The sequence below is a fragment of the Gorilla gorilla genome, chromosome X (assembly GCF_029281585.2).
Source record: "Gorilla gorilla gorilla isolate KB3781 chromosome X, NHGRI_mGorGor1-v2.1_pri, whole genome shotgun sequence".
In the NCBI taxonomy this organism is placed as follows: domain Eukaryota; kingdom Metazoa; phylum Chordata; class Mammalia; order Primates; family Hominidae; genus Gorilla; species Gorilla gorilla.
In genome coordinates, this window is record NC_073247.2 from 147,657,199 (window position 1) to 147,685,139 (window position 27,941).

General features: G+C 39.6%; 1 protein-coding gene and 1 long non-coding RNA gene across 2 annotated transcripts; one reads left to right on the forward strand and one right to left on the reverse strand.

Annotated features, from left to right (window-relative positions):
• Positions 1-11,980: 11,980 nt before the first annotated feature.
• On the reverse strand, positions 11,981-24,070 carry MMGT1 (membrane magnesium transporter 1). Its single transcript, XM_055376465.1, has 4 exons — positions 23,508-24,070; positions 20,979-21,031; positions 17,294-17,397; positions 11,981-15,089 (listed from the first exon to the last, which is right to left on the reverse strand). Exons 1-4 carry the CDS (start codon positions 23,584-23,586, stop codon positions 14,930-14,932), a joined length of 396 nt encoding a protein of 131 aa, XP_055232440.1. The 5' UTR covers positions 23,587-24,070; the 3' UTR covers positions 11,981-14,929.
• On the forward strand, positions 23,869-27,579 carry LOC129530083 (uncharacterized). The gene is made up of 2 exons (XR_008675615.2): positions 23,869-23,943; positions 24,425-27,579. It is a non-coding gene; the product is annotated as an uncharacterized lncRNA (long non-coding RNA).
• The last annotated feature ends 362 nt before the right edge of the window (positions 27,580-27,941 follow it).

Genomic DNA, 27,941 nt, shown 5'->3' on the forward strand with positions numbered 1-27,941 from the left:
TACCCTCCAGCAAATACAGAGATAATTGAGGGTACAAGCGCACATAAGACCGAAAAGTGCACACTACTACCAGCTTTTTGAATCAGCCCATATTTGCTGAGACTAGTTAATTCATTAAACAGATAATACAGTTAGTTGGGTAGAATACCATATCCTGCCGTGTTCATAACCTCTGGTGGAGCAGATTTTGACAAGGAATCATCAGGTGGAGTTTGACCACTTCCATCTTCTCCTCATGGACATCGCAAATGACAGAAGCATCTGGAAACCAAATTAAGTGGTTTCACATAAAAGTCTCACATGATGTCGTGATTTCTGAAACTTGCAAATTAAATGGTTGAGCTGCAAGGCAGGTGCATTTCTTCACCCCCACAGGGACGTCACTGTACTCTGTAGTTTCTAGGAAATTATTATTTCATAAAGTAAAATGATAAACCAGACATAAATCTCAGACCTGAAAAATTGAGCTCATAAAAGATAATACAACAAAACTACCTCTTAACTTCCTGGCACTATCAATACATACAGAAATCGAGTAAAACTATACAACTAATGAACATTCATAAATTCCTGGTACTCTTTTTATTTATTTATTTATTTATTTTGAGACAGGGTCTTGCTCTGTCATCCTGGCTGGAGTGCAGTGGCATGCTCATGGTCATGGCTCACTGCAGCCTTAACCTTCTGTGCTCAAGCAGTCCTCCTGCCTCAGCCTCCCTAGTAGCTGAGACTACAGGCATGTGCCACCACCCCCAGCTAATTTTTGTATTTTTGTAGAGATGGGGTTTCACCATGTTGCTCAGACTGGTCTTGAACTCCTGGGCTCAAGTGATCCTTCCACCTCGGCATCCCAAAGTGCAGAGATTACAGGCGTGAATCACCATGTCCGGCCAAGATACTCTTCATTTAACGTTGCCTTTTTGCCTTTTACAAGTTGATGAGCTGAAAGTCTCACATGATGTCATGATTCCTGAAACTTGCATATAATTTTGTGTCCTTTTCTAAACTGAAAGCCAGACAACCTGGATACACTTTGACCTGCCTCCTCTCTACATCAAATATATTCTGAGAAAATAGAGGCGGCCATTAGTGCTGAAAGTTCTATACACACTCCATCACCAAAAATCCCTTTTAGTGTATGACCTTCCTCATCCTTCGTTTCCAGAAAAGTGACTTTCTTTTCACTCCAGGTCTGACACTTCTTTCATTTATTCATCATTTGTGGCAGGCAGCGTGCTAGGAGCTGGGAATCAGCAGCAAACAGCCCAGAGAGCAATGTTCCCTGCCCTTGTGGAGCTCACATCCTCATGGGGCAGTCAGACAGTACATGTACAATGAGCAAATGAAACAAGCAGCATTGGGCTGGTGGTGCGGAAGCAGTCCACAGGCCTGTGGGAGAGAGCAGCAGAGGGAGCCCCAGAGGCTGTGGCTGGTTGGACAGGGCTTTCTGAGGAGGTGCCCTTGGGCAGGGTTGAAGGAAGAAGCAGAGCTGCCTGTGCAGAGGCAGAGGGAGTTCCAGGTTGTGGTGAGGCCAAGGGTAGGGACTGGAGTGGGGATGGACCGAGCACTACGAGGTGAAGGACAGAGGCAGAGTCAGGAGGAGATGGATGGGACCCACTTTAGGAGAGGGTGATGGAGGGCAGGCCGTGCAGACCAGAGCCAGGAGTTCAGGATCTGTTCTGAGTACTTAGGAGAGTTGAGGACAGGTTTTCAGGAGGCACACGGCATGATGTGATTTATGTGCCAAAATGCTGACCTGGCTGCAGGGTTAGAGAGTATGTGTTGATGGGGGCAAGAATGGGAAACATGGAGATAGCACAGTCACCCAGTGATTGATCATGGCAGAGTCGACCAGAGGGGTGGAGAGAAATGGTGATGTTTGGGGATTATATTAGACATAAAGTTGCCTAGAGTTGCTAAGAGATTGAATGTGAGAGGAGAATAAAAGAGAAATGAGAGTGATTGTAAGGTTTTTTACCTGAACCACTGGGTAAATAGTAGGGCCAGGAGTGTTTAGGAGCCAGCACACCACTTGCAAAAGCAGATTGTGCCCAACTCTTCCTGACTCAGTGTTCAATGACCGCATGTTGATAGCTTGACATTAGCCAAGTCAGAATTAATTTACACAACATAGTAATCTGCAAACACTACAAACAAGGGCTTCTCTACCCTACCACCCTACACACACCTGTGGACAGAGAATTGTTACAGTTTTACCAGTACATCACTGTATGGTGTCATTAACTGAGTTGGCAAGTGCTGTATGTAGAGAAGGTGTTTTGGGAGAGACAGTTCAGGAGTTCAGTTTAAACACATGGAATGGGTTGAATTTTAAATGTTTCTTGGACAAGTAAGTGGAGATGCCATCTCTGCATTTGAATTTGAGTCTGAAAGAATGAAATTGGACCCTGATCTCTCAATATATACAAAAATCAACTCAACGTGGATTAAAGACTTAAACATAAGACCTGAAATTGTAAAACTCTTACAAGAAAACATAGAGGAAAAGCTTCTTAGCATTGTTCTAGGCAATACTTTTTTGGATAAGACCCCAAAAGCACAGACAACAAAAGCAAATAAGTTCTGGAAACCTATTGTATAGCATGGTGACTATAGTTAATAACAATGGATTGTATACTTGAAAGTTGTAAGAGAGTATACTTTAAATGTTCTCTCCACAAAACAATACGTATATGACGTGATGGGTACGTTAATTTGCTTGATTTAATCATTTAATGATATATACATATATCAAAACCTCATGTTGTACACAGTAAAAATATACAAGTTTTATTTGTCAATTATACCTTAATAAAGCTGGAGAAAAATAAATCAATGTAGAAAATACATGCAATGAAACACAATAGTTTCATAAAGGACAAAAGTAAAAGCATTAAGTGAATCTACCAAAAATCTACCGTGTGCATTATTGCTAGTGATTAAAAGTTAAAAATATTCTTTGTAAAATCAAGAACAAGACAAAGATGCCCATTAGTGCCACTTCTATTCAACACTGCATTATGATAATTCCTAGCTTGCATCCTGAGATAAATTATTTGTCTAAACTAAAAGCTCAAAGTAGTCTGTAGACAAAGAACTTAACAAGGTGGCTAGATATAAAATCAGAATATAAAAATTAACTGTGCTTCTATATAAGAGTACCAAGAAACTTAGGAAATGTAACTTTTTAAGGTAACATTAGCAAAACTATATAAGGAATAAGCATATAAAGATATATATGTAGAAATATATATCATATATATGGAATATATATGGACTATATATATGAAGTATGTGAATGTATATATATAAAATGAATATAAGGAGGTATACCAACCAATAGGCAGATAATTATAAAAATTTACTGGAAGACATCAGAGAAAACTTAAAAGGGGGGCTACACTGTGGATAGGAGAACTCAATGTCCATCCCCCTCTCCAGATTAATGTATAAATTCACTAAAATGACAAAGATCCCAACACGTTCTTTTCATGGAACTTGACAAGCTGATTCTAAAATGTATATGGGCTGGGTGCAGTGGCTCACACCTATAATCCCAGCACTTTGGGAGGCCGAGGTGGATGGATCACCTGAGGTCAGGAGTTTGAGACCAGCCTGGCCAACATGGTGAAACCCTGTCTTTATTAAAAACACAAAAATTAGCAGGGCATGGTGGTGCGTGCCTGTAGTCCCAGCTACTCGGGAGGCTGAGACACGAGAATCACTTGAACCTGGGAGGCAGAGGTTGCAGTGAGCTGAGATTGCATCACTGCTCTCCAGCCTGGGTGACAGAGCAAGACTCTGTCTAAATAAATAAATAAATAAGGCCAGGCACGGTGGCTCACGCTTGTAATACCGGCACTTTGGGAGGCTGAAGCAGGTGGATCACAAAGTCAGGAGTTCAAGACCAGCCTGGCCAATATAGTGAAACCCCATCTCTACTAAAACATCAAAAATTAGCCAGCACGGTGGCAGGCGCCTGTAATCCCAGCTACTTGGCAGGCTGAGGCAGGAGAATCGCTTGAACCCAGGTGACAGAGGTTGCAGTGAGCCAAGATCGCGCCACTGCATTCCAGACTGGGTGACAGAGATTCCGTCTCAATAAATAAATAAATAAATAAAATGTATATGGAAAAGTAAATTCTCAAGACCAGTCAAGATAAACGTGAAGAAGAACAAATTAGGGGGAAATGCCTTACTGTTTTCAAGACATTATTAACCTTTAATAATAATGACAGTGTGATATGAATGCAGAGGTACATGAATTGAACAATGAAAACAGAATAGCAGAGCCCAGAAAGAGTCCTATGAATATGTGGAAATTTGACACATTTCAGAGGTATCATTGAACATGATTGGAGGAAAGAATAGATCATGTAGTAGTGGACAGCACTGGGACAACTGGCAATCTATGTGAAAAATAATGCCGTTGGATTTCTTTCTTATACCGTATTTTTTAAAAAGCAATTTCAAATGGATTAAGTACTTAAGTGTGAAAGAAAAAATTAATAAGACTTTAGAAGAAATTATAGAAGAATTTCTTTAAGATTTCAAAATAGAAAAATATTTCTTCAAGAGGATACAAAAAGTGCTAAACAGAAAAGTTTACTGCGACGGCATTGATAATACTCTCATCTCACATTTGATGGTATGCCCCTTTTATTAAGTTTCATCTTATATATATGCTCTGTATAGTTAGCGCATTTGACTACAAAAAGAAAGGCATATAAATTATGGCAGAGCAAAAGGTCAGTACCCTTTAACAATCATGAAAAAAATAAGCCTGACTTGTAGCAGAATTCTCCTCCTTTTAATGAATCTGTGGTTTAAAGAAATTATCATAAAAGCAGAACTAACATTAAGGGAAATTTAAAAACCAAAATCCTAGCAAGCTGTTATTTTTAATGAATACTTACTTCATCTCATGAATGCAAAGATGGGTCAACATTTGAAAATCTATTCTTGTAATTTGCCATTTTAATATGTAAAAGAAAAAATATATATGGTTATTTCAATATACTCCAAAAATGCACTTGAAAAAATTCAAGATCCATTCCTGAATTTTAAAAATAATGATAACAAGGAGTAGGATACAAGGTTAATATACAAATTGGATTACTTTCCTAAATCCCAATAATTGGAATTTGAAATTTAAAGGCAATGTCATTCACAAGAGCACCAAAATAATGAAATATGAGATGGAGTTTCGCTCTTGTTGCCCAGGCTGGAGTGCAGTGGCATGATCTCAGCTCACTGCAACCTCCACCTCCTGGGTTCAAGCGATTCTCCCGCCTCAGCCTCCCGAGTAGCTGGGATTGCAGGTGCCCCCCACCACACCTGGCTATTTTTTTTGTATTTTTAGTAGAGACAGGTTTTCACCATGTTGGCCAGGCTGGTCTTGAACTCCTAACCTCAGGTGTTCCACCCACCTTGGCCTCCCAAGTGCTGGGATTACAGGCGTGAGCCACCATGCCTGGCCAAAATAATGAAATATGTATAATCCAAACAAAATATGTACAGGATCTACATGTGGAAAACTACAAGGTCTATATAAATGGAAAGCTATTCCACCTTCACAAATTGGAAGATGCAATATTATTGTCAGTCCTTCCCAGCGTGATCTATAGATTCAAAGCAATTAACATGAAAATCCCAGCAAACTATCTTGGAGATATTGACAAACAGATTATAAAGCTTCTAAGGAAACAGGAAAGACCCTGAATAGCCAACACAATACTGAAAAATAACAACAAACTTGGAGTACTCATACTACCGAATTTCAAGACATAGTATAAAGGTACAATGATCAAGACACTGTGGGACTGGCAATAGACACATCAACCAATGGAACAAAGTAGACAGCCCAGAAATAGATCCACACATATGCAGTCAATTGGTTTTTGACAAAGGAACAAAAGCAAAGCAATGAAGAAAGCACAGTCTTCTCAACAAATGGTGCTAGGACAAGCAGATGTCCATATGAAAAAAAAAAAGGAACCTAGACACAGATCTTATTTATACCTTTTGCAAAAATTAACTTCAAATGGATTATAGATCTAAATGTAAAATGAAAACCTACAAAACCTTTGAATGGAAACGTAGGAGAATATCTAGATGAGCTTAGGTTTGAAAGTAAACTTTTAAATTCAACACCAAAAACATGATCCATGAAAGAGAAACCTGATAAGCTGAACTTTACTACAATCAAAATTTATCTGTGATAGACACTGTTATGAGAATGAAAAGAGAAGCCACTGACCGGGAGAAAATATTTGCAAAACCCACATGTGTAAAGGACTTGTATTCAAAATATACAAAGAAGTCTTACAACTCAACAATTAAGCAAACAAACCAATTTTAAAATGGGCAAAAGACCTGAACAGATACCTCATCACAGGAGAAATGCAGATGGCAGATAAGCACATAAGATGCTTAACATCATTTGTTGTTAAAGAACTGCAAATTAAAACAAAGAAATAGCACTACACACCTATTAATAACTAAAATTCAAAAACTGACAATACCAATTGCTGGCAAAGACATGGAGCAACAGGAACTCTCATCCATTGCTGATAGGAATGCAAAATGGTACAGCCACTTTGGATGGCAGTTTGGCAATTTTTTTATTTTTTATTTATTTTATTTTATTTTTTGAGACAGGGTCTCACTCTACCATCCAGGCTGGAGTGCAGTGGTGCGAACACGGGTCACTGCAGCCTGGAACTCCCAGGCTCAAGCAATCCTCCCACTTCAGTCTCCTGAGTAGCTGGGACTACAGACATGCACCACCATGACTGGCTAATTTTTTTTGTATTTTGTGTAGAGACAGGGTTTCACCATATTGCCCAGGCTGGTCTTGAACTTCTGGGCTCAAGTGATCGCCCGTCTTGGCCTTTCAAGGTACTGGGATTATAGGCATGAGCCACCGCATTCAGCTTGGCAATTTCTTATAAAGCTGAACATAATCTCATCACATGACCCAGCAATTCTGCTCCTCGGTATTTACACCCAACCACTTTGAAAAATCATGTCCACACAAAAACCTGCATGTGAATGTTTATGGAAGATTTGTTCATAACCAGCAAAGACTGGCAGCAACGAAGATGTCCTTCAATAGGTGAATGGATAAACAAAGTGTGGGAACATCCACACAATAAAACTATTATTCAGAGATAAGAAGAAATGAATTATCAAACTTCTGAGAGAAATGGAGGAATCCTGAATGCATATTGCTAAGTGAAAGAAGCCAGTCTAAAAAGACTACATACTGCATGATTCCAACCACATGACATTCTTGAAAAGGCAAAACTATAGAGACACTAAAAAGATCAGTGGTTAACACAGGCTCAGCAGAAGGGGAGGGAGGGATAAATATGTGAAGCACAGGGATTCTTATGGCTGTGAAACTATTCTATGTGATAATACAATTGTGGATACCTAACATTATGAATCCATCATAACCCACTGAACTTCCAGAAACAAAAAGTGAACCTTAATGTACACACATTTTTAAAAAACATTTGGGAGGTCAGGAGAATACCAAAATCGAACGTAGAATGTTACAAAACAATCTAAGTTTATCACAAATTAATGAAACAATCTCACCAAAGGAGGTGAGGGAAAAGGTCCTGACCTAAGTAACTTTCAAAATGAGTAGCCTGTGAAACTAATGGCAACAAATGAACAACCAAAAAAGCTACATAATCACTGTGCTCTAGTTGGTAAAGTTGTTTCTTGTGGGGGAAAGGGTTAACAATTCTGAAGCCAGTTTATATGTATACTGGAATTAAACAATTGAAGCAAGAAGAGAGCTGATGGTGGGAGTCGGGTTTCTCAGTTGCAGTGGAGGTTTACAGATAAGCAAAGGGAAGAGGTTAGAATGATCTATGTGGTAATGGATTGAACATCAGTATGAACCCATGTTTCATTTAATGGAAATACAGATGTTACATATTTACACTTAGGCATAAATGCACAGATTAGTATGCACATATATATTTCCTTGATCTGTCTGCTGAAAAGGCCTAGAGGCAATGAAACGTCAGCAGCAATGAGCGAACCTAGTGGCCAGATCTCGGTTTGTAATACCATTCTTCAATGAAAGGAACCATGCTCCTTGGAGAAATGGCTGATTCCAGGACTGAGGAAGGAAATATACAACACAAGCCCGGAACATCTTTGTAGTGCCAGGAAGGAAGTACTCAAATAAAAAAAAAAAAAATAGAAAACTCACAATGACAACGATGGGAATATGTCAAAGGGACACAGGAGTTTACTGAAAAAGCTACCAATGTCTGAAACTGGAACAATTTCAACAAGATATAGTATTAAAGGATAAAGCAAGGTATGAGTCCAAACTCATAAAAATAAATGAATAAATGGGGGAGAAGAAGCATATCTCCCATGCAGAAGAATTCCAAATAAGTTATGTAGATACTCTGTCCTCAAGGAGGTGGAGCATAACATGTCACTCCTTATGTGTGGGATGTGCAGAGTGACTTCCTTCCAAAAAGTACAGTATGGAAAGGGGAAAAAACAGTACTTTACAGAGGGGAAACCTGACAAACACTACCTCAGCCAGGTGATCAAGATTAACATCAGCAGTATAAATGTGTCCTTGATATGATGTGATAAGAATAGCACTTTACCTTAGTGGTCTTCCTCCAAAAACACACACAACTCCAGTTTAATAACCGAAAAATCATCTAACAAATCCCAGTAGAGGAAGATTCTACAAAATACCTGACCGGCACTCCTGAAAACTGTCAAGATCATCAAAAACAAGGGAAGTCTAAGAAACTGTCACAGCCAAGAGGAGCCAAGACATGATGACTAAACGTAATGTGGTCCTCTTGATAGAATCCTAGAACGCAAAAAGGATACTAGGTAAAACCAAAGGGGCTGGACGCGGTGGCTCACGCCTATAATCCCAGCCCTTTGGGAGGCCGAGGCAGGCGGATCACGAGGTCAGGAGATCGAGAACATCCTGGCTAACACGGTGAAACCCCGTCTCTACTAAAAATACAAAAAATTAGCCGGGCATGGTGGTGGGCACCTGTAGTCCCAGCTACTCGGGAGGCTGAGGCAGGAGGATGGCGTGAACCTGGGAGGCAGAGCTTGCAGTGAGCCGAGATCGCGCCACTGCACTCCAGCCTGGACGACAGAGAGAGACTCTGTCTCAAAAAAAAAAAAAAAATGAAATCTGAATAAAGTATGGACTTTAGTTAATAATAATGTATTAGGCCAGGCACGCTGGCTCACGCCTGTAAATCCCAGCACTTTGGGAAGCCGAGACGGGTGGATCAGCTGAGGTCAGGAGTTTGAGACCAACCTGACCAACATAGAGAAACCCCGTCTCTACTAAAAATACAAAATTAACCAGGCGTGGTGGTGCATGCCTGTACTCCCAGCTACTCGGGAGGCTGAGGCAGGAGAATTGCTTGAACCTGGGAGGCGGAGGTTGCAGTGGGCCGAGATCACGCCATTGCATTCCAGTAATACTACTACTACTACTACTACTACTAATGTATTGACATTGGCTCATTGTGTCAAATGCCTCATGCTAACATGTTAATAGAGGAAATTGAGTATGGAGTATATGGGAATTCTCTATACTATCTTCCCATTTTCTCCATAAATCTAAAACAGTTCTAAGAAAATAAAGTTTGTCTAGAGAAAATACCAGCTTAAAAAAGAGGTAGACAGACTTGAAAAGAGACTACGGAGACACACTAATAACGTAATTTGTGAACCTTGGTGGGGACAGCTATAAAAGCTATTTAGGGAATACATGAGGAAATACGAATATGAAACTTTGGGTGGTTGATCCATTTTTTTACCTGTGATAATGGAATTGTGGTTAAATGGGAGAATCTCCTCACTCTTGCAGGAAAGGCATGCTGACATATTAAGTGATGTCCTGAAGTGTGATGATGAAGTTTGCAACTTAGCTCGAATGAATCAGGAGGGGAGGAAAAGCACATCTGGAGAGAGCAAAAGCAACAGTGGTAAAATGTTAAAAATGGTGAACCTAAATGAAAAGTATACTGGTGTCCATCCTATTTTCTTTCACATTTTCTGTAGATTTGAAATTTTTCAAAATTAAATTTCAGGGAAAATATAATTTTAGATTTGGACAAAATGATATGAAAGCTTATCTGAAAAAAATAAACATGCAGTAACTAGAAAAAATTCCTAAAAATGAGGTATGGACTAGCAATATCCAAGACAAAAATACATAACAATTTAAAATAATTAAAAGACTCGTATTTTTTGCAACAGACTACAGAACCCAGAAGCATATCTAACCAGACATATGGAAATTTGATGTATGAATGAGGATGATGGTTTTTCCAATCAGTGTTGAAAAAGTTAATAAATGGGGTTAGAATAGATTGCTATTCGAGAGAAAAATGTTGAATCCTCTCCTCACTCTTACTACCTAGACAAATTCCAAATGAATCAGATTTAAAAGTTGAAAAAAAAACCTTTAAAATACTGGAAAAATACATTAAATTTATTCTTAAATGCAAAGGTGGCCTTTCTAAGCAAGGCAAAATCTCAGAAGCTGTAAAGACTAAGTTTAACTACATAAATAAAACTTAGGAAAATATTATTAAACATGACAATGGACCAATTTTCTTAGCTTACAAAAAGCTCATACAAATCAATAAAACACACATCACCTAATAGAAAACAGAACATGACTACACATTTCACAGGAAATATCGGTAATCAGTAAACATGAAAATGTGTTCCATCTCCTTCATTAAAATGTACCAGACCTTCATTAAAATGCATTAGAACTTCATTAAAATGCAAGATACCATTTATTCACTTTCACATGATCAGACTTCAAAAGTTTAGTACCCAGTATTGGCATGGGTTTGGTAAATAATCATTCTCATACATTATATGTGGAAGCATACTGGGCAAAGATTTCTAGAGGACAATTTGGCAGTAACTACTGAACTGAAAATAAAAAATACCCTCTGATCCAGCAATTGTATTGCTAGGTACACTGTAGAATAAAAACTCATTATATGTACAAGTATATTCACCACAATGTGATTTAATATTGGAAACAACCTAAAGAGCCTATCAGTGTTTGAACATTTGTAACACATTCAAACATTAGAATACCACACAGCCGCTAAAAATAATGAGGTATTTTTATAAATACTGATACAGAAAGATCTCATAAAACACAGGTAGCAAAAAAAAAGCAAGGTACAGAAGAGTATATATAGTCTGATTTCATTAATGTGAAATTTTTAAAGTACAAATTTGCTGATAAAAAATAAAAAATTGTTTTCCTGTGAGTACAAGATACTTGAAACTGGTTACTTTTGGAGAGAAGTATTAGGGTAGGAGGGAAGGGACCAAGTTTTTATACCTTTCTGTACCATCTGATCTTTTCGCCATGTGCATACATCATCTTTCTTGCCCCCACTCCCCTTTCTAAGAACACTTAATTAACAGGTTATTTTGAGATATTCCTAGGTAGGTTTGAATACCGGTGGTGTTATTTTTCAAAATACTGTAGATAAGTGCCAAGTTTTGCAATTTAGAACTTCCCCTTGGATTTTCATTAAACTTTATATTTGCTTCCTTGATGCTTTAATCATAACGATTTCCTATTAAGTATAAAGTGACACTTTCAATGGGAGTTTGGCTTTATAACAAATTTGTGATGGAATCATTAGACACTGCTGCTCAAGAACCCATTTTTACACCCCAAAGGGCATTTGATGATTTATAAACATCATCAAGATTATACATTCTATTTTGACTATTAAAAACATAAAACTGCAGTAAGATTTTACATGTACAATTAAATTATCCATTGAATTTAGTAAAACAGCATCACAGTAGAAAAACACAGTCATAAAATTAGCTCTTACATTTTTCTGGGGACAGAAAAGCAGAATAAATGAGATTAAAAGTCCAAAAAAAAAAGCCCAAAAAACACTACCAAAAACAGGGTGAGACAATCATTTATTTATTGGACAGGGCAAGGTCATTTAAAGATTGGAAACATATCCCAAAAACACATGTTTAGTTTGGTGTTACAGGCATTGATGCTCACAACAAACAACATTATTCAATACATCATGTAAACAGGCCACATACAACCAGGAAGATGCTGTCAAGCCACTGAGAAGCCACAATGCTTAGAAAACAATCATTAGGGAGTTACAGAGAATAATCACCTCCAACTCATTGATATGCATATTCTGCGGCTGCACAGTATTTGGCTGGTTCCCTGGTTATTAAGTGAGTCGTTCCGTATTTTAAAGAGCCTTGATTGGTACACACTTCTGAATATCACTGAAATCAGTCAAGTAAAGGCTTAACTAGCTCACATCATATTTTTGAACTACCCTAGGCAATAATTGACTGTCTCACAGTACTGTAAATAAAATTCTGTACTTAGCATATTTAGCAGTGTTACAACGCATCCAAATCACCTTTAAGTCCTATGGTACATACTTGAAAAAGACAGCAGAAACTCACTGGAGTAAATGAAAAAAGAAATTTGGGGAGCTCACCTGGCCTGAGGTATACAAGCTGCTAGCAAAGATAGACACACGTGAAAACCACTTTGTCAATTATTTGCCAAGTCATTTGGCCTGATTTTTGGCCTCATTTTTAGCCTGATTTTTAGCAGGACTCTTCCCGACTGAGGAGGCAAAGATTTCAACATCCATTTTAGAGACTAGCCACAGTATTATAAGTAGTAATATATCATAAATGCTTGGTTATGAGGAAAAACTACTTAGCATAAGATTCACGGAGAAAAACCTGTTAGGTATCTGGCCCTCCTGTCTGAAATCTATTGATTTTACCAACCACTCCCTTTCACAGCAATAAGAGTTCTCAAGATGAGAAGAATTTTCTCACTCCATATAGAAAACCATATTTGGGAAGCCAGTCCCAAAAGACCAAATATTGTGGAATTCCATTTATATGAAATGACCAGAATAAGCAAATCTACAGAGAGAGAAATAGATTCTTGGTTGCCAGGGGCTCGGGGACGGGGTGGGCACTGGGAGAAAATGAGAGGTGACTGCTCAAGGGTACAGGGTTTCTTTTTGGGGTAACGAAATGTTCTAAAATTGACTGTGGTCACGGTTACACAACTTTGTGAATACACTAAAAACCACTAAATTGTACCCTTAAAATAAGTGAATTGTAAGGTATGTGAATTATATCTCAATAATGTTACAAACATATTAAGAAACGAAGACATACCCCAAAGAGAAGGAAACAAGAGACTCTTCCAAACCAAATCATACCAGAAGAAAACAGTAGCCAAGTCTGATGGAAGGAGCTTGTTTCTTGCATGCTATTTTATCATCATCACTTTAACCCGATTTCACATTTTTAATTCATTTCTAAATTATTTTAGGTTATCGGCAGATTTCTAACTTTGTTCTCATTAGAGAGCAGAGTCAGTGTTCCGCAGACAGACTGGGCTGGCATAACAAACCAAAACTAAACAACAATAAAAACCCAATGAAAAATAATCTCATGCTTTGGGGCTATGTGTTACCAGTCAGAAGAGAAGAGCCGATGTCCATTTCTAAAGGAAAATAAAATGCCTACAAGTACAATGGCATCTTATGACTCATGCCTAAAGCACATTTCCTTTTCAAACCTGCATACAGTTATTCCCTTTTTACGCCTATACAATTCAACAAAACCAATGTTTTTATACCTGTACAATCCAAAAAAAGCAACGTTCTCTACAAAGAAATGTTGAGCTTCCTACAGCTCTCTAGCTCAAAGAGCTAGCCAATTTCCTTAAAAGTAAAATTACTGTTTCTAAAAATATCAACTCTGTATCCTCATCCTCACTTTCAGCAACATACAGTGAAGATGGAAAACTTGAAGCCTGCTATAAACCAGAAACTACAAAACAATTTCTTAAATGACCTGATTTTTCTAAAAACCTTAAAAACATTAGTTCCAAATACTGAGAATATATTTGGCCCAATTCCTTTGAACTCTGTCTTTAGATTAATGACGAGGTTCCTTTATTTCACTTATTCACTAGTTTAGTATGAAATAAACAGAGTTTGAATCAGTTAAACTGGCTAATGACAATTTTCCTCAATGATTTTTCTTCTGCATAGGCATGATAATGAAATCACAAAAGGTCTTCAACTAGTCTTCAACTATTCTTACACTACATAATCAATTAGGGAAATTTTTACAGACAAATGAAGAGAACACAAGTAGCTTTACAGTAAGTTGAGCCTGTTGCATATATTTGTTCTGACAAAGAATTTCTGACACAAAAATTGCTCACTGCACACAGAATCTCAGAGAAATGATGAAACAAGACAGCTGATGGTAGAAGGTATATGGGAGCAGGGTAGGGTGAAAAGTCACAAATAAATTAAAAACTGGCACGTACTTCTGAAGCAGAGCCACTTTTTAGGTGACACAAGAAAAAACTGTTAAATCACCATTTTGGTCTCATCAGGGAAGTCCATTTGCTAAGAATTGAAGACCATTTTACTATAATTCATGCTGCAAAACACAGCAGTCACACAGTATTTCCAAAAGGATTCCAAAAATTGTAGTGCAAAAGAAAAGAAATCTAAAAAAATAAATAATCCCAAAAACCACCAACATTTTTCAAGGAAATGTGTTCAAAACAGTGGCTTTTACAAAAGATGTGGATTTGTTTTAAATGAAAAAAAATAATTCCTATATGAAATACCAAAGACTCATTTCACATATAACTTACACTGCATTAATGATTGGATTAACAGTATATAAACAAGAGCCATGTTTTTTTACTAAAGTAGGTCTGAAAGATCAATATAAATACTAATGGGGGCAGGGAGGAGTGTTTTATACCCCAAACTCCAATATTCCAGCTCTGTGTCCTGTCCTATTATTATAATTTGTAAAAATCTTAACGACGCAGTGATTCGAGTTTTCGTAACTTCAATGATGTGTTAGAGGACAATGCATCTTGGTTTGAAGAATTTGCTGTATCCGAAGGCCGGAAAAGTACTCGACCACGATGATTAAATACATAAAAGGATGGGTGATTCCTTAACGTATCAAATGTCCTTGAAAGAAGAAAAAAGCATCAACTTTAGATAAACCTTTATAAAACCCTACTTGAAAATAAGTAGGCTTCTAATGAATTATCAATTTACTATGGGTTATGTTTATTAACAAGTATTAATACATGAAATCAGACTATAAATAATAATTATACTGTATCTCTTTTCCTGTATAAAGAAAATAAGAAACCTGGAAAAGCAGCATATAGCTCTCAAATTTCTTCTTTTTAAAAAAAATAGAGATAGGGTCTCATTCTGTTGCCCAGGCTGGAGTGCAGTAGCACAATCATAGCTCACTGCAGCCTCAAACTCCTGGACTCAAGCGACCCTCTCATCTCAGCCCCCCAAGTGCTGGCACTACAGATGCGCACCACCACACATGGCTTTCTTTTATTATTATTTTTTGTAGAGACAGGGTCTCCCAATGTTGCCCAGGTGGTCTCAGACTCCTAGGATCAAGCAATTCTCCTACCTCAGCCTCCCAAAGAGCTGAGATTACAGGTATGAGCCATGATGCCCGGCTTCTAATATTTTTTTTTATCCAGCCATTCCTTCCAGAATGCCTATGAATAACAACACAAATACTAGCTCAACTATTAATCTCCCCTGTAAATCTAACAGTAACGCATGCCGAATAGTCTTTTTAAAAAAGCAGCACATAGATTACAGCTTTGATTATTCTCATTTGGCCCTCATTATTCAAGCCATATGATCGTTTCACAGATCTGTTTTCCAAGAATCTTTCAAGCACAACAAAAAAATTCCTTTTGGCCCTCTGTACCTGCTATTGTCCAAACACATATTTTTCTACCACCTACTTAATGACATTGTTTTACTTCTTTCTTTCCTGGCCCCTTGCCTGTGATTCTTGGTAGACTCTTTGTAAGAGCAAGCAGTGGTGACAGTAAAGTATCCTTTCTACTTTTCCAGTGAGAGATATGTAGTCTAAAAGAGTTCACAAACACCTTGGTGTGTGGCCTTTATGGTTTTTGTTTTTCAATATTATTTTCCTGGAAAGGATAGAACTCTTCCTTTGATAAAAACTCAAATCTCAGTCAGCCCACCTAAACATCCAAGCATACTCCCATACAAAAAAGAGGCCTAATATGTAACTCCTTAAAATGTACATATTGGGTGGGGCACGGTGGCTCACATCTGTAATCCCAGAACTTTGGGAACCCAAGGCGGGTGGATCACTTGAGGTCAGGAGTTCGAGACCATCCTGGCCAACATGGTGAAACCCCGTCTCTACTAAAAATACAAAAATTAGCCGGGCGTGGCGGCAGGTGCCTGTTAATCCCAGCTACTCAGGAGGCTGAGGCAGGAGAATCACTTGAACTTAGGAGGCAGAGGTTGCAGTGAGCCAAAATCATGCCACTGCACTCCAGCCTGGTTGATAGAGACTCTGTCTCCATAAAGAAAGAAAGAAATAAAATGTACATAATGAACTAAAAGTAAAAGGGGGATATGACTTTCCTCTAACACATAAATGTTCACTGTGACTCCTTCTAAGAAAATATTGTAAAGGGGCATCATGTCCAGGATCAAGAAGGTGGGTAAAGTCCAGAGATGGGACTGAACAAAGCTAAAGGATGATTTTAGGAAAGTAAAAATATGAAAAATAAAAGCAAACACAGCTCATGAAAATAGCTTAGAAGTAGTCCAGGAGAAAAAAAAGAAAGCAGAATAACAAATATACTTTTAATCCAGTAGTAGAAAAGGGCCTGGGAGCAGAGCTTATCTCACATACTAGGTTCAAGTGAGAGGGGAAACCGAAAACCACTTACTCTTCCAAAGACTAAGCTGGGACAAGAGGATAGAAAGAGGATGGTAGGAAGAGAGGGATGGAAGGAGTGAAAGGGGGAAGGGACGGGGGAAGGAAGGGAGCAAGGAAGGAATGGAAGGAGAAAGGCTAAAAATTCTGAGGCATTATTTTTCTATATATCTATTTTCACCCATACAACCAACCAATAATTTTAAGCAACGTATTTTTTTGATTCTACTGTGAATAATCTGGCATTCATCTTCCATTTTCTTACAGTATCAAATACCGCCTCAATGTTTTTACCTCATTATTCATACAAACTGTGTAATCAAAATGCAGAAACAAAACCAACTTTTATGTATCAGAAAACGTACTTTTTAAAATTATGTGAATACAGCAAACCTCTATGAAATGCAATGCCTATGAAAAGAGAAAGACTTACTTATTTTTCAGTTCTGAAGTGGCATCCATGTCTTTAAACTCTCCTGCAATATGAACTATACCGTAACAGGTAACTGCAAAGGCCAGAAGTGTCTGAAGAACTATCTGTGAGTATAAAGATTGATAATACTAAATAACACAAACATTATTATAAATATTTACAATTTTCTCTCTACCTCTTCTCTTCATTGCCTCTAACAGGTAGTCCTCTCAGGGCCACCATCAGGGAGACAATGCTCACTTGAAATGACTGGGATTCAGACACAATACAATCTATAAATTCTGTGGATTGGCTGCAAAAATACCTCTGATGCTTCAATAAATAAATCTAGTGTTCAAATAAGCAAAATCACTGAGTACTGAATGGTACTGAGCCACTCAGAACTCAATGATCAAATATTACCTGCTTCCAAGAGCAACTAAGAATTTTTAAGGTATTATTGTTTTTGTTTTTTTTGTTGTTGTTGTTGTTTGCTTTTTGTTTTTGAGACGGAGTTTCCCTCTTGTTATCCAGGCTGGAGTGCAATGGTGCAATCTCGGCTCACTGCAACCTCCACCTCCCGGGTTCAAGCAATTCTCCTGTTTCAGCCTCCTGAGTAGATTACAGGCATGCGCCACCACACCAGGCTAATTTTGTATTTTTAGTAGAGACGGGGTTTCTCCATGTTGGTCAGGCTGGTCTCGAACTCCTGACCTCAGGTGATCTGCCCGCCACGGCCTCCCAAAGTGCTGGGATTACAGGCGTGAGCCACCACGCCCAGCCAGTATTATTGTTATATATCATAGAGTGCAGAAAGCATATGTACACAGCATAAAGCAATTAAAAGACCATGTACCCATCACCCAGCTTAAGAAATAGATCATTCCTAGTACCTTTCAAGTTCCACATGTCAATCTCAGATTATATCCTTTACCTTCCCTCTCAAAGTTAACTATGGTCCTGAATTATATATTACTCAGTTTCTTGTTTTTCTTGATAATTTTACCAGCTATTAAATATCTATGAATCTCTAAAACATATATGCCTTACTTTTGCCCATACTGAACTTTATTTAAATAGACTCAAATGTATTCTTTTGTGTCTAGCTTTCCTCGCTCAACATTATGTCATTTTGTGTGTGTGTGTGTGTGTGTGTGTGTGTGTGTGTGTGTGTGTATGTGTTTTCTTTTTTTGAGATGGAGTCTTGCTCTGTCACTCAGGCTGGAGTGCAGTGGTGCAATCTCGGCTCACTGCAACCTCGGCCTCCCAGGTTCAAGTGATTCTCGTGCCTCAGCCCCCAAGTAGCTAGGATTACAGGTGCCCGCCACTGCACGCAACCGATTTTTGTATTTTTAGTAGAGATGGGGTTTCACCATGTTGGCCAGGCTGGTTTCAAATTCTGACCTCAGGTGATCCACCTGCCTCAGCCTCCCAAAGTGCTGGGATTACAGGCATGAGCCACCGTGCTCGGCCAGTTTTCACTGTGCTTTGTATTTCATGATATGAAAATGCCACAATTTATCCATTCTGCTGTTGTTATTGGATATCTGGGTTGTTTCCTGTTACTTTCACAATCAACATGAATATTCATATGCATGTCGCCCAGTTCATACATGGAAACACTGAGTGTAGAGTATGCACATGTTCAATTTTATTGAGTAATACCAACTGCTTTCCAAAGAGGTTGAGCGAGCAAAAACGCAGAATGTTTTATTTTAACCAACATGGGATTATGGGCATGTTCAGATTATAGAAAAAAGTTCTTTAAAATAGACATAAATATGTGTGTGTGTGTGTGTGTGTGTATCTACCACAAAAAAAAGGTGATAGGAGTTAACAGCCTCATCAATCATATATTTAACTACAGACAAAGTCAAAATTAGCCACAATCTATTTTCCTGTTTAAATTAAAATCTAACGTCATATACGATACCAATTTACATTCCTACCACCAGTCTACCAAGAACACTTGGTTTTTGTTTTTGAGATGGAGTCTCGCTCTGTCACCCAAGTGGGAGTGCAGATCTCGAGTGCATGATCTCGGCTCACTGCAACCTTTGCCTCTCGGGTTCAAGTGATTCTCCTGCCTCGGCCTCCCGAGTATCTGGGATTAAGGCACCCACCACCATGCCCGGCTAATTTTTTGTGTTTTTAGTAGAGATGGGGTTTCACCGTGTTAGCCAGGGTGGTCTTGATCTCCTGACCTCATGATCTGCCTGCCTTGGCCTTCCAAAGTGCTGGGATTACAGGCATGAGCCACCATGCCTGGCCAGAAGACTTGTTTTATATAACACAGTCACAGGCACTTTTAACAAGAATCTATATGAGCTGTCATGAAAGTAAGATTGAAGTTGTTAAGTAATAAAAAAGTTAATTATAAAACTATACATATATACACATGTATAACTTTTTAAAGAAAAAATAATACGTGTTTGGATTAGGTAAAACTACACATACATAATGCTGTTTGTGTATAGGAAGAAGACTGAACTACTGCTATACTCCAAACTGTTGGGAGTAGAAGTGGAACTGCCAAGGAATGGGGCCAGTTCTTCTGTTGTTGGTGTTTTTATAATCGTGTAGGGTCAGTTTTAGTTTTTACTGTTTGACTCTGTTACAAAGAACTTACTACTTGTGTAATTTCAAGTCTAGTAAAGATAAAAATTGTGAGTGATGCTGGAATACTTATCATTTTAGTTTTAAAAAACACTTTCCTGGTCGGGCGCTGTGGCTCACACCTGTAATCCCAGCACTTTGGGAGGCTGAGGCTGATGGATCACCTGAGGTCAGGAGTTCGAGACTAGCCTGGCCAACACAGGGAAACCCTGTCTCTACTAAAAATACAAAAAAATTAGCTGGGCTTGGTGGTGGGTGCCTATAATCCCAGCTACTTGGGAGGCTGAGGAAGGATAATTGCTTGAACCTGGGAGGCAGAGGTTGCAGGGAGGCAGAGGTTGCAACGAGCCCAGATTGCGTCACTGCATTCCAGCATGGGCAACAAGAGCAAAACACTGTCTCAAAAAAAAAGAAAAAAAACTAAAACCACTTTCATTTTACCACCTATGTCCCTAAACAATGTACTGTTGGCTTTATTTCCCTTACATAAAAATGAACTTTTCTAAGAAATAAAGCTAAATAATCAACTTTTTAAGTCCATCCCATACTATGGACAGAGCATCTTCGAGAAAGACTATTTCGACTACAGCTCTAGAAACCAAATAGAGAAACCTTTCCAAATCTTTGAGCTTTATGAGTGATGAAAAGTGGAGATCACAGGCCAGGCGTGGTGGCTCACGCCTGTAATCCCAGCACTTTGGGAGGCCAAGGCAGGCGGATCATGAGGTCAGGAGATCGAGACCATCATGGCTAACACGGTGAAACCCTGTCTCTACTAAAAATACAAAAAATTAGCCGGGCATGGTGGTGGGCACCTGTAGTCCCAGCTACTCGGGAGGCTGTGGCAGGAGAATGGTGTGAACCTGGGAGGCGGAGCTTGCAGTGAGCTGAGATCACGCCACTGCACTCCAGCCTGGGTGACAGAGTGAGACTCCGTCTCAAAAGAGAAAAGAAAAGAAAAGAAAAGTGGAGATCAGATTTTATTTCATGTCTGAAAAATTTTACGAAAAACCAGTAAAAAAAAAAATTATTACAAGCTATGTGGCTAATTTTAAACATACATGTAACGGAATATAAATGACCAACTTACATCTATTGGCAGTGATTCATCTTCTTTTTCTGTTAATCGCATATAAGAACGATCTATAAACCAGAAGCATACCATTAAGGAAATTGTAGTTCATTTTTCTTTCTTAAAATGAAGCAAATCAATATACCAAAGAAGTGGCTGACTTATGTGCAGCACACCAGCATGGCACATGTATACATATGTAACTAACCTGCACATTGTGCACATGTACCCTAAAACTTAAAGTATAATAATAAAATAAAATAAAAAATAAAAAAAAAAGTGGCTGACTTATATGCTACATAAAGTAATGCTAATCCTGGATTCCTCAAAACCTTCTGTCTTCTAAGGTAGTCAGCTCTATCTTAGTCAACTATTTTATTTTCATCATGACCTGCTTTGTCACCTTATAAAATGAGTAAGAGTGACAAGTGAGCAAGTATGAGGCAGAAATACCTTAGTATAATTTTTCTTTCATTATTATAGAAATACTAGAAACTTCTCAAAACTGTTACTTTCACTAACTCGCCAAAGAAATCACAATTATTTAAAAAGTAAAGTCTACAGAAAATCTCAACTCTGAAATAGCACCACCACCACACAGTATGGACAAAATAATACTGGTATGGAAATGGTTCTCCTGAGAGGATACGCTGGGGCAGTGGTGGAATAGGAATTCCATGAAATCAATTTCTGCCTCTACTAGTTAATTATAATTCCGCTGCTGCTGCCTTAACCTCAGGAGGCAGTAAGGGATAAAAGAAAAGGATCAGGATTTGGAAACTGGTAAGCCTAAATCAGTGCCAGCTGTTCAATTTACTATAATTTCATTTAATTAAAGAAGCCCGCAGTGATCATAATACATATCTCAAGTTCAGAGTGTTAAAATGGTGGGTGTCTTAGAATCAAAGAAATACAGTATCTATTTTTTTCATTACCTGAATTTCCACAACAGTAAAATGAGAATAATGTGAGGTGAGGATTAAACAAGATACAGTAAATGACTGGTGCCCTACTATAACAAAGTTCATTACAGCAAAGATGAGCATGCCACAGCACCACATTTTGCTATCTGCTGCTACAGTTACATGACACACTTAGTCTTAAAGTTACATATTACTCTCTCCCTAACATGAGCATTATATATAAAGAGGTCTCACTGCAGTGGCAAATCCACAAGGCATTCTCATCACCCAAAACATAAAATACAAAAATCTTAATTCTAGATGAACCTAGGACAATCCCTATTTAATAACGTACTTTGGACTAAATAATTCAAACTGTTTTTGAGTGCATGTGTATCGACTCTTGAAGAAGAATGTGTTTAGAGACATTTCTTAAGTTTTAACCTACAGCTCTGTCATAAAGACAAGTGTAAAAGAAACATCAAACCAACACCAAAAATCGATTTTGACTAAACTCCTATCTGGTTCAATTCCTAGCTAGCTTGCTAGTTTGCATGAAGCCTCGCCTGCTTCTAACACTACCTTTAACCAGGAATTTCCTCATCTGTAAAATGAAGGGGTTGGACTTCAGTGAACTCCAAAGGCCCTTCTCGCCCCACAATCATATAATTCTACAGTTAAAACTTACTGTAGAAAATGACACAGTACTCCAGTGTATCCTAATCTCTTCCAGGACAGTGTTTCTCAAACTAATGCGCATACAAATCACCCTGGGATCTTATTAAAACCCAGATTCTGATTGAACAGGTCTGGCCTGAGTATCTTCTAATTACCTGCCAGGTGGTGCTCATGATGCTGGTCTGTTGACCACATGTAAGCAGCAAGGATCTAGGATACTTTCCTTAACCTCCCAGTTCCCCCAAAATATGACTGTCCCTGCTTCCATGCATCCTTATATGCTTTTAGCATATCACTTTATTGTAACTACTTCTTGATCCACTTGTTTTCCTTTAGACTTTGAACTGGCTCAGGGCATCACTGTATCTCTAGCACCTAAACACAGCGCAATTTCAAACAGCGACCCAAAACTGAATTTCATAACGCAGTGTAGCACAAATCTTTTGCCCAACGTCACACAGATGTAGCGGTAATGCAAGTTTTTAACAACCAGTCCTTTAGACTCCCAGTCCAGTGCTCTTTCTCCTGTACCACAGTGCCTCCCTGAGGCAATCGGTCACTTAACTACTCAGTCTCTGCCTGGACAGCCCAAGAGTGCCCAAGATGTTGTCCACTTGGTTGTCGTGGGACCATAAGCAACCAGAGTCCTCAATCTCACAACTGTGCCTGATCTGCCCCATGCTGGATCTGACATCACTTGTCCTGGATTCCTGGAGACTCCTATTCTGAACCCTCTCCCAGACACCTCCTTCCAACCTTCCTGCAATTTCAGGTGCCACACTCTCTCCAAATTCAAACTCCGAACCTTCCACTGGGAACTCCTGCACTGATTTTCTTAGTCACCCCAAACTGTAAGGTCTCAAAGGACCATTAATCTGACACTCCGTCCGATGGTCCCTTAGAAGTGCGCCCACACACCGCCCCTAGGGTTCCACACCGAAGCGGTCCCCGTGCCCCAGGCACTTACGCTGCGCAGCGGAAAAGGCGGCGTGGGCTAGGGCAAAGAGACCGATGCCCACCAGCCCTTTCCACAGCGACGGCGCCATGATGCCGAAGGAGCAGCAGCCAAGCAAAAGAAGCGAAGGACGGCGGAGCTGTTTCTTCTTCCACCGGCGGGTGTCCGCGCGCCGCAGAAAGATGACGTCACTGAAGTCCTGAGCGCAAAGTGTCTCAGTAGTGGAGAAGCCAGAGGGCTGTGAGAAAACGGAAACAGGAATGCCGGGAAGAAGGAGAAAGCTACACGGAAAAAGGTCCGCGAGAACCCACGAACCTGCGCTATGGAGGCCTCTCTGGGAGGGCCGGAGCCCAACGGAGTCGTAAACGAAGAGGCGAAAGCGGGAGCTACGGGGAAGCGAAGAGGAAGGGCGCCGGCAAATGGGGGCAGGGCCAGTGGCGAGAACAGGGTGGGGCAGAGGGACGGGGGCCTGCGTAGAGAACGTGTGGGGGCGAGGGGCGGGGTAGGCAGACGGGCGGGGTGGGGAAGACGCGCGGGGCCCGCACGAGGGTGGGTGTAGCCGAGGGGCGGGGCCAGTGGGTGGGTGGGTGGGCGTAGCCAGGGGGCGGGGCCCTGGTGGGTGCGGTCGAGTGGCGGGGCCTGCGGGGAGGATGGGTGGGGCAGAGGGCGGGGCCTACGGGAGGATGGGTGGGGCGGAGGGGGCGGGGCGGAGGGGACGGAGTGGGGTGAGGGCCGAGGGGGCGGGGAGGAGGTGGGACCGAGGGGGCGCGGAGGAGTGGGACCGAGGGGCGGGAGGAGGCGGGGCCGAGGGGCGGGGCTGGGGGCGTTGGGGAAACGCGGTAGGTGCCGGATATAGACCCCTGACAGTTGTGTTTTGTGAGTTGGTTGGTTTTGGCTTTTTGTGAAACTGTGCCTTTTGTTTTCTGTAGGCTTTTCCTGTGCTTCAGCTCCCTGGAAACTGGCACTGCAGAAGGAGGCAAGGGTGTTAAAACGAGGAGGCAGTGTCAGGACAAAATCCCAGGATCTGGAACCCCAAATACTTGGCTCGCGGGAAGTGCTCAGTAAACCCTTTTAAGGTGCTGGAGAAAGATTCGCGCAAAAAGAGGTGTAGCGCGGGGGGAGTGTTTTGTCGTGAAAAGAACCAGCTTACATTAAGGAAGAAATGAAAGAGGAAATTTTAAAATGCTAATAACGCAGTCTTCTTGCCTTGTCTCTATCTCTGATCCGGGTAAAATGTATACTCCTCTGCCCATTTTTCTTTGTCTTCATCTCCTGAAATGTAGACATTTAATAGTGAGCTTCTCCCCTTGACCTCATCACTCTGCTGTCCCCTGGGGAGCTCACCCATTCATTCCCACCGCTTCAGCCAGCAAAGGTATTACAGTGATTCCAAATCGACATCTCTATCACAAATATCTCTCCTTAGCTCCAGGGCTGCATTTCTGACTCCCAGATAGGCATTTATTTCCTGTGGCACTTAAAACGTAATATGGCTAAAATGGAATTCATCCTTTTTTTTCCAAATTCTGCACCAGTTCCTCCAGTGACCCCTGAGTGGCAAAGCTTTGTAAACTGCATATCACAAGGTAAATGCAAAGTATGATCACCATTCTTTTCCTTTAACCCAATCAGAATTCTACGTTTTAGTTGCATCAATTTGCTTTTGCTTAAAGATGCGTCCTATCCTGACCACCCCTTTTAAATGTGCAAAATTCCTATTCCTGATCCCCTTATTCTGTTCTACTTTTTATATCACCTTGTAACATACTATATAATTTAACTATTTATGTTTGTTGTGTTACTGTTTACTGTCTGTCTTTCCCCACTGGAATGTAAGCTCTGAGAGAACAGAGATTTCTCTGTACCTAAAACTTTGACTGTCATGTGGTAAGCATTCAATAAGTGCTTGTTGAATGACAAATGAATTCCGGAAAATAATTGGGACAGTATCCCTATTTGAAAGGATCTCTACAGAGAGTCCTTCCAATCTTTTGAATTGGGCTCAAAAATCCCTATGGACTTGCGTGTACTCTCACATTTTGACAACCTTTTGATTGTAAACATTTTCTGATATGCTTGAGCTTCCTCAAAGCTGGAAAAACAAATAAGACATCTCATTAGCTGGGCATAGTAGCACATGCTTGTAGTCCTAGCTACTTGGGAAGCTAAAGAAGGAGGATTGCTTGATCCCAGGAGTTCAAGGCTACAGTGAGCCATGATTATGCCACTGCACTACAGGCTGAGTGACAGAGCGAGACCCTTTCTCTAACCAAAAAAAAAAAAAAAAAAAAAAGTAGAAGAAGAAGACATCTAAAATTAATCATATTTCCTCAACTTTACTTATATAATTTTTGTCCTGGATCTCATTTTCCAAACCTTTAGTCATGTTCATTATTCTTTTCTGGGCCCTTTCCAATTTCTTCACCTCTAAGCCAGAATTTTACACAATACTTGATGGATGTCAAGTGCAGTATAATGCATTCCTTACAAATGTAGTTCTATTTATACAATCAGGAAGAACCAGGAGATAATCTCTCTGTAGTTGACAGGAAAGTGCTTCCTTCTCCGCCCCTGGGAGGTAATAAGATAGAAAAGATAGTTGACCAAAAAAATCTTACAACTTTGTTTTATCTAAAATAATGGTCAAATTGAAATTAGCCTTTTCAGATCCCCTGTAAAATTACCCCTTCTTCCAGACCAGCCTGGCCAACATGGTGAAACCCCATTTCTACTAAAAATACAAAAAATTTGCCGGGCGTGGTGGTGGGCCCCTGTAATTCCAGCTACTCAGGAGGCTGAGGCAGGAGAATCGCTTGAACCCAGGAGGCAGAGGTTGCAGTGAGCCGAGATCACGCCATTGCACTCCAGCCTGGGCAACAAGAGTGAAACTCCATTTCCAAAAAAAAAAAAAAAAAAGGAGAAAAAAGAAAAAAACCCTTTTAACATCAATTTATCTGAAGCAGAAAATGATTAAGAGTTTCTTATAGGACCTGAGATCTGGTTCTTTTCCTTTAAAAAGATGAAGTTATAGGAAAAAGAAATTCAATAATGAATCTGGTATTTGTATAAACCACCAATGCATTATCCTAGTCTTCAGGGAGATCACCCATGTCCAGATATTGAGTTTTGTTTTATCTATTGCCCTCTTAAGATGCATTTCTCACTCTTTTTTACCTCTTTACCCATATACTGAATGCAAGAGAAACTAGCCTCGTTTCACATTTTCTAGTAATACATGGTTAAATTATGTTCAGGGAGTGAGATTTTAATTGTCTTTTCTGTAGATTCCAACCTGAAGGGAAGCCAAGGTATTCATAGTCACAGTTACCAAGGACTGTATCATTCAAATAAGTACCTTGGGTTCACTCATACATGGTTCTTTAAGTTGCAGTTAATCCCAAAGGTGCAAGGTACAGCTAGTGGTAGCACTGTTTTCATGAGCTCTTAGAACAAAAGTCAAACCTCATGAGAAAGTGCATTTAAATTCCTAAGTGACCCCAGAAGTGGTGTTTGTTTTTCCAAAGAAAGAGCCATTTTCCATATGCACCTTGGATAAATGATGTGGATGTTATTAAAGATGGGGATAATGGTCTCTAAAGCGTTTCCTACTGAGATGTTATTTGTGAAGACTCATCACGTTTCCCAGGCTAGTTCACTGAATAGAGAAAGCACTGCTATCCCAGACTCATCTTCAAGCTAATTGACTTTATTACATGCCACCCAGCTCCACGAGTATCTTCACACACTGCTTATCCACATCTCCATTTTCCATGCAGATTCTCCCTCGATCTGGCACACTGTTCTTTCCCACCTGGTTCAAAATTCCACTTTCCTTAGGAATATGCTCCTGACTATTATAGATATTTATGAGATATATATCTATTGTAGGCACAAAACCTTTCTTCGAGCTATTTATATTTCGTACAACCTCTCTGGGTAACACATTCTAGAAGTTTACTACCTGCCGAGTAAACTAGTACTTTCAATATTGAAATCGCATCCTGTTTACTTTTTTTTTCATTACCAAAGTGGTATGAGCTCATTGTAAGAAATTCAAACAATAAAAAAAAGTATTTGTCTTGAAGCATTAAGTGGTACCTTGGTATTTTAAGTTTTGAATCTGAGTAAACAGTACTGTGGTTACATGATTCATATCTTTAAGATTTGTTTACTTGCTGGATGATCTACACTACAGTGGTTAAAAGCATATGCTCTGGAATAGTTTTGGATTTGAATCCTTGCTTTTCCTTTTCTACCTCTGAGAGATTGGAGAAGTTACTTAACTTCACTGCGCCTCAGTTTTCTCATCTGTGAAATGAGGATAATAATAGTGTTTACCTGCCTAGGTTGTTATCAGCATTGAGTGAGATCATACATATAAAGTGATTAGAATAGTCTTACACATAGTAAACACTAAGTAAATGCCAGCCATTGTTGTTGTTGCTA

Excerpts from the sequence above, each read along its gene's own strand:
- MMGT1 (XM_055376465.1), bottom strand. The coding sequence starts at position 23,586 with ATGGCGCCGTCGCTGTGGAAAGGGCTGGTGGGCATCGGTCTCTTTGCC. Across the intron at positions 17,398-20,978 it reads ATGAATCACTGCCAATAGAT|ATAGTTCTTCAGACACTTCT; the intron begins GTAAGTTGGTCA and ends TTATACTCACAG. Across the intron at positions 15,090-17,293 it reads ACTTCAGAACTGAAAAATAA|GACATTTGATACGTTAAGGA; the intron begins GTAAGTCTTTCT and ends TCTTCTTTCAAG.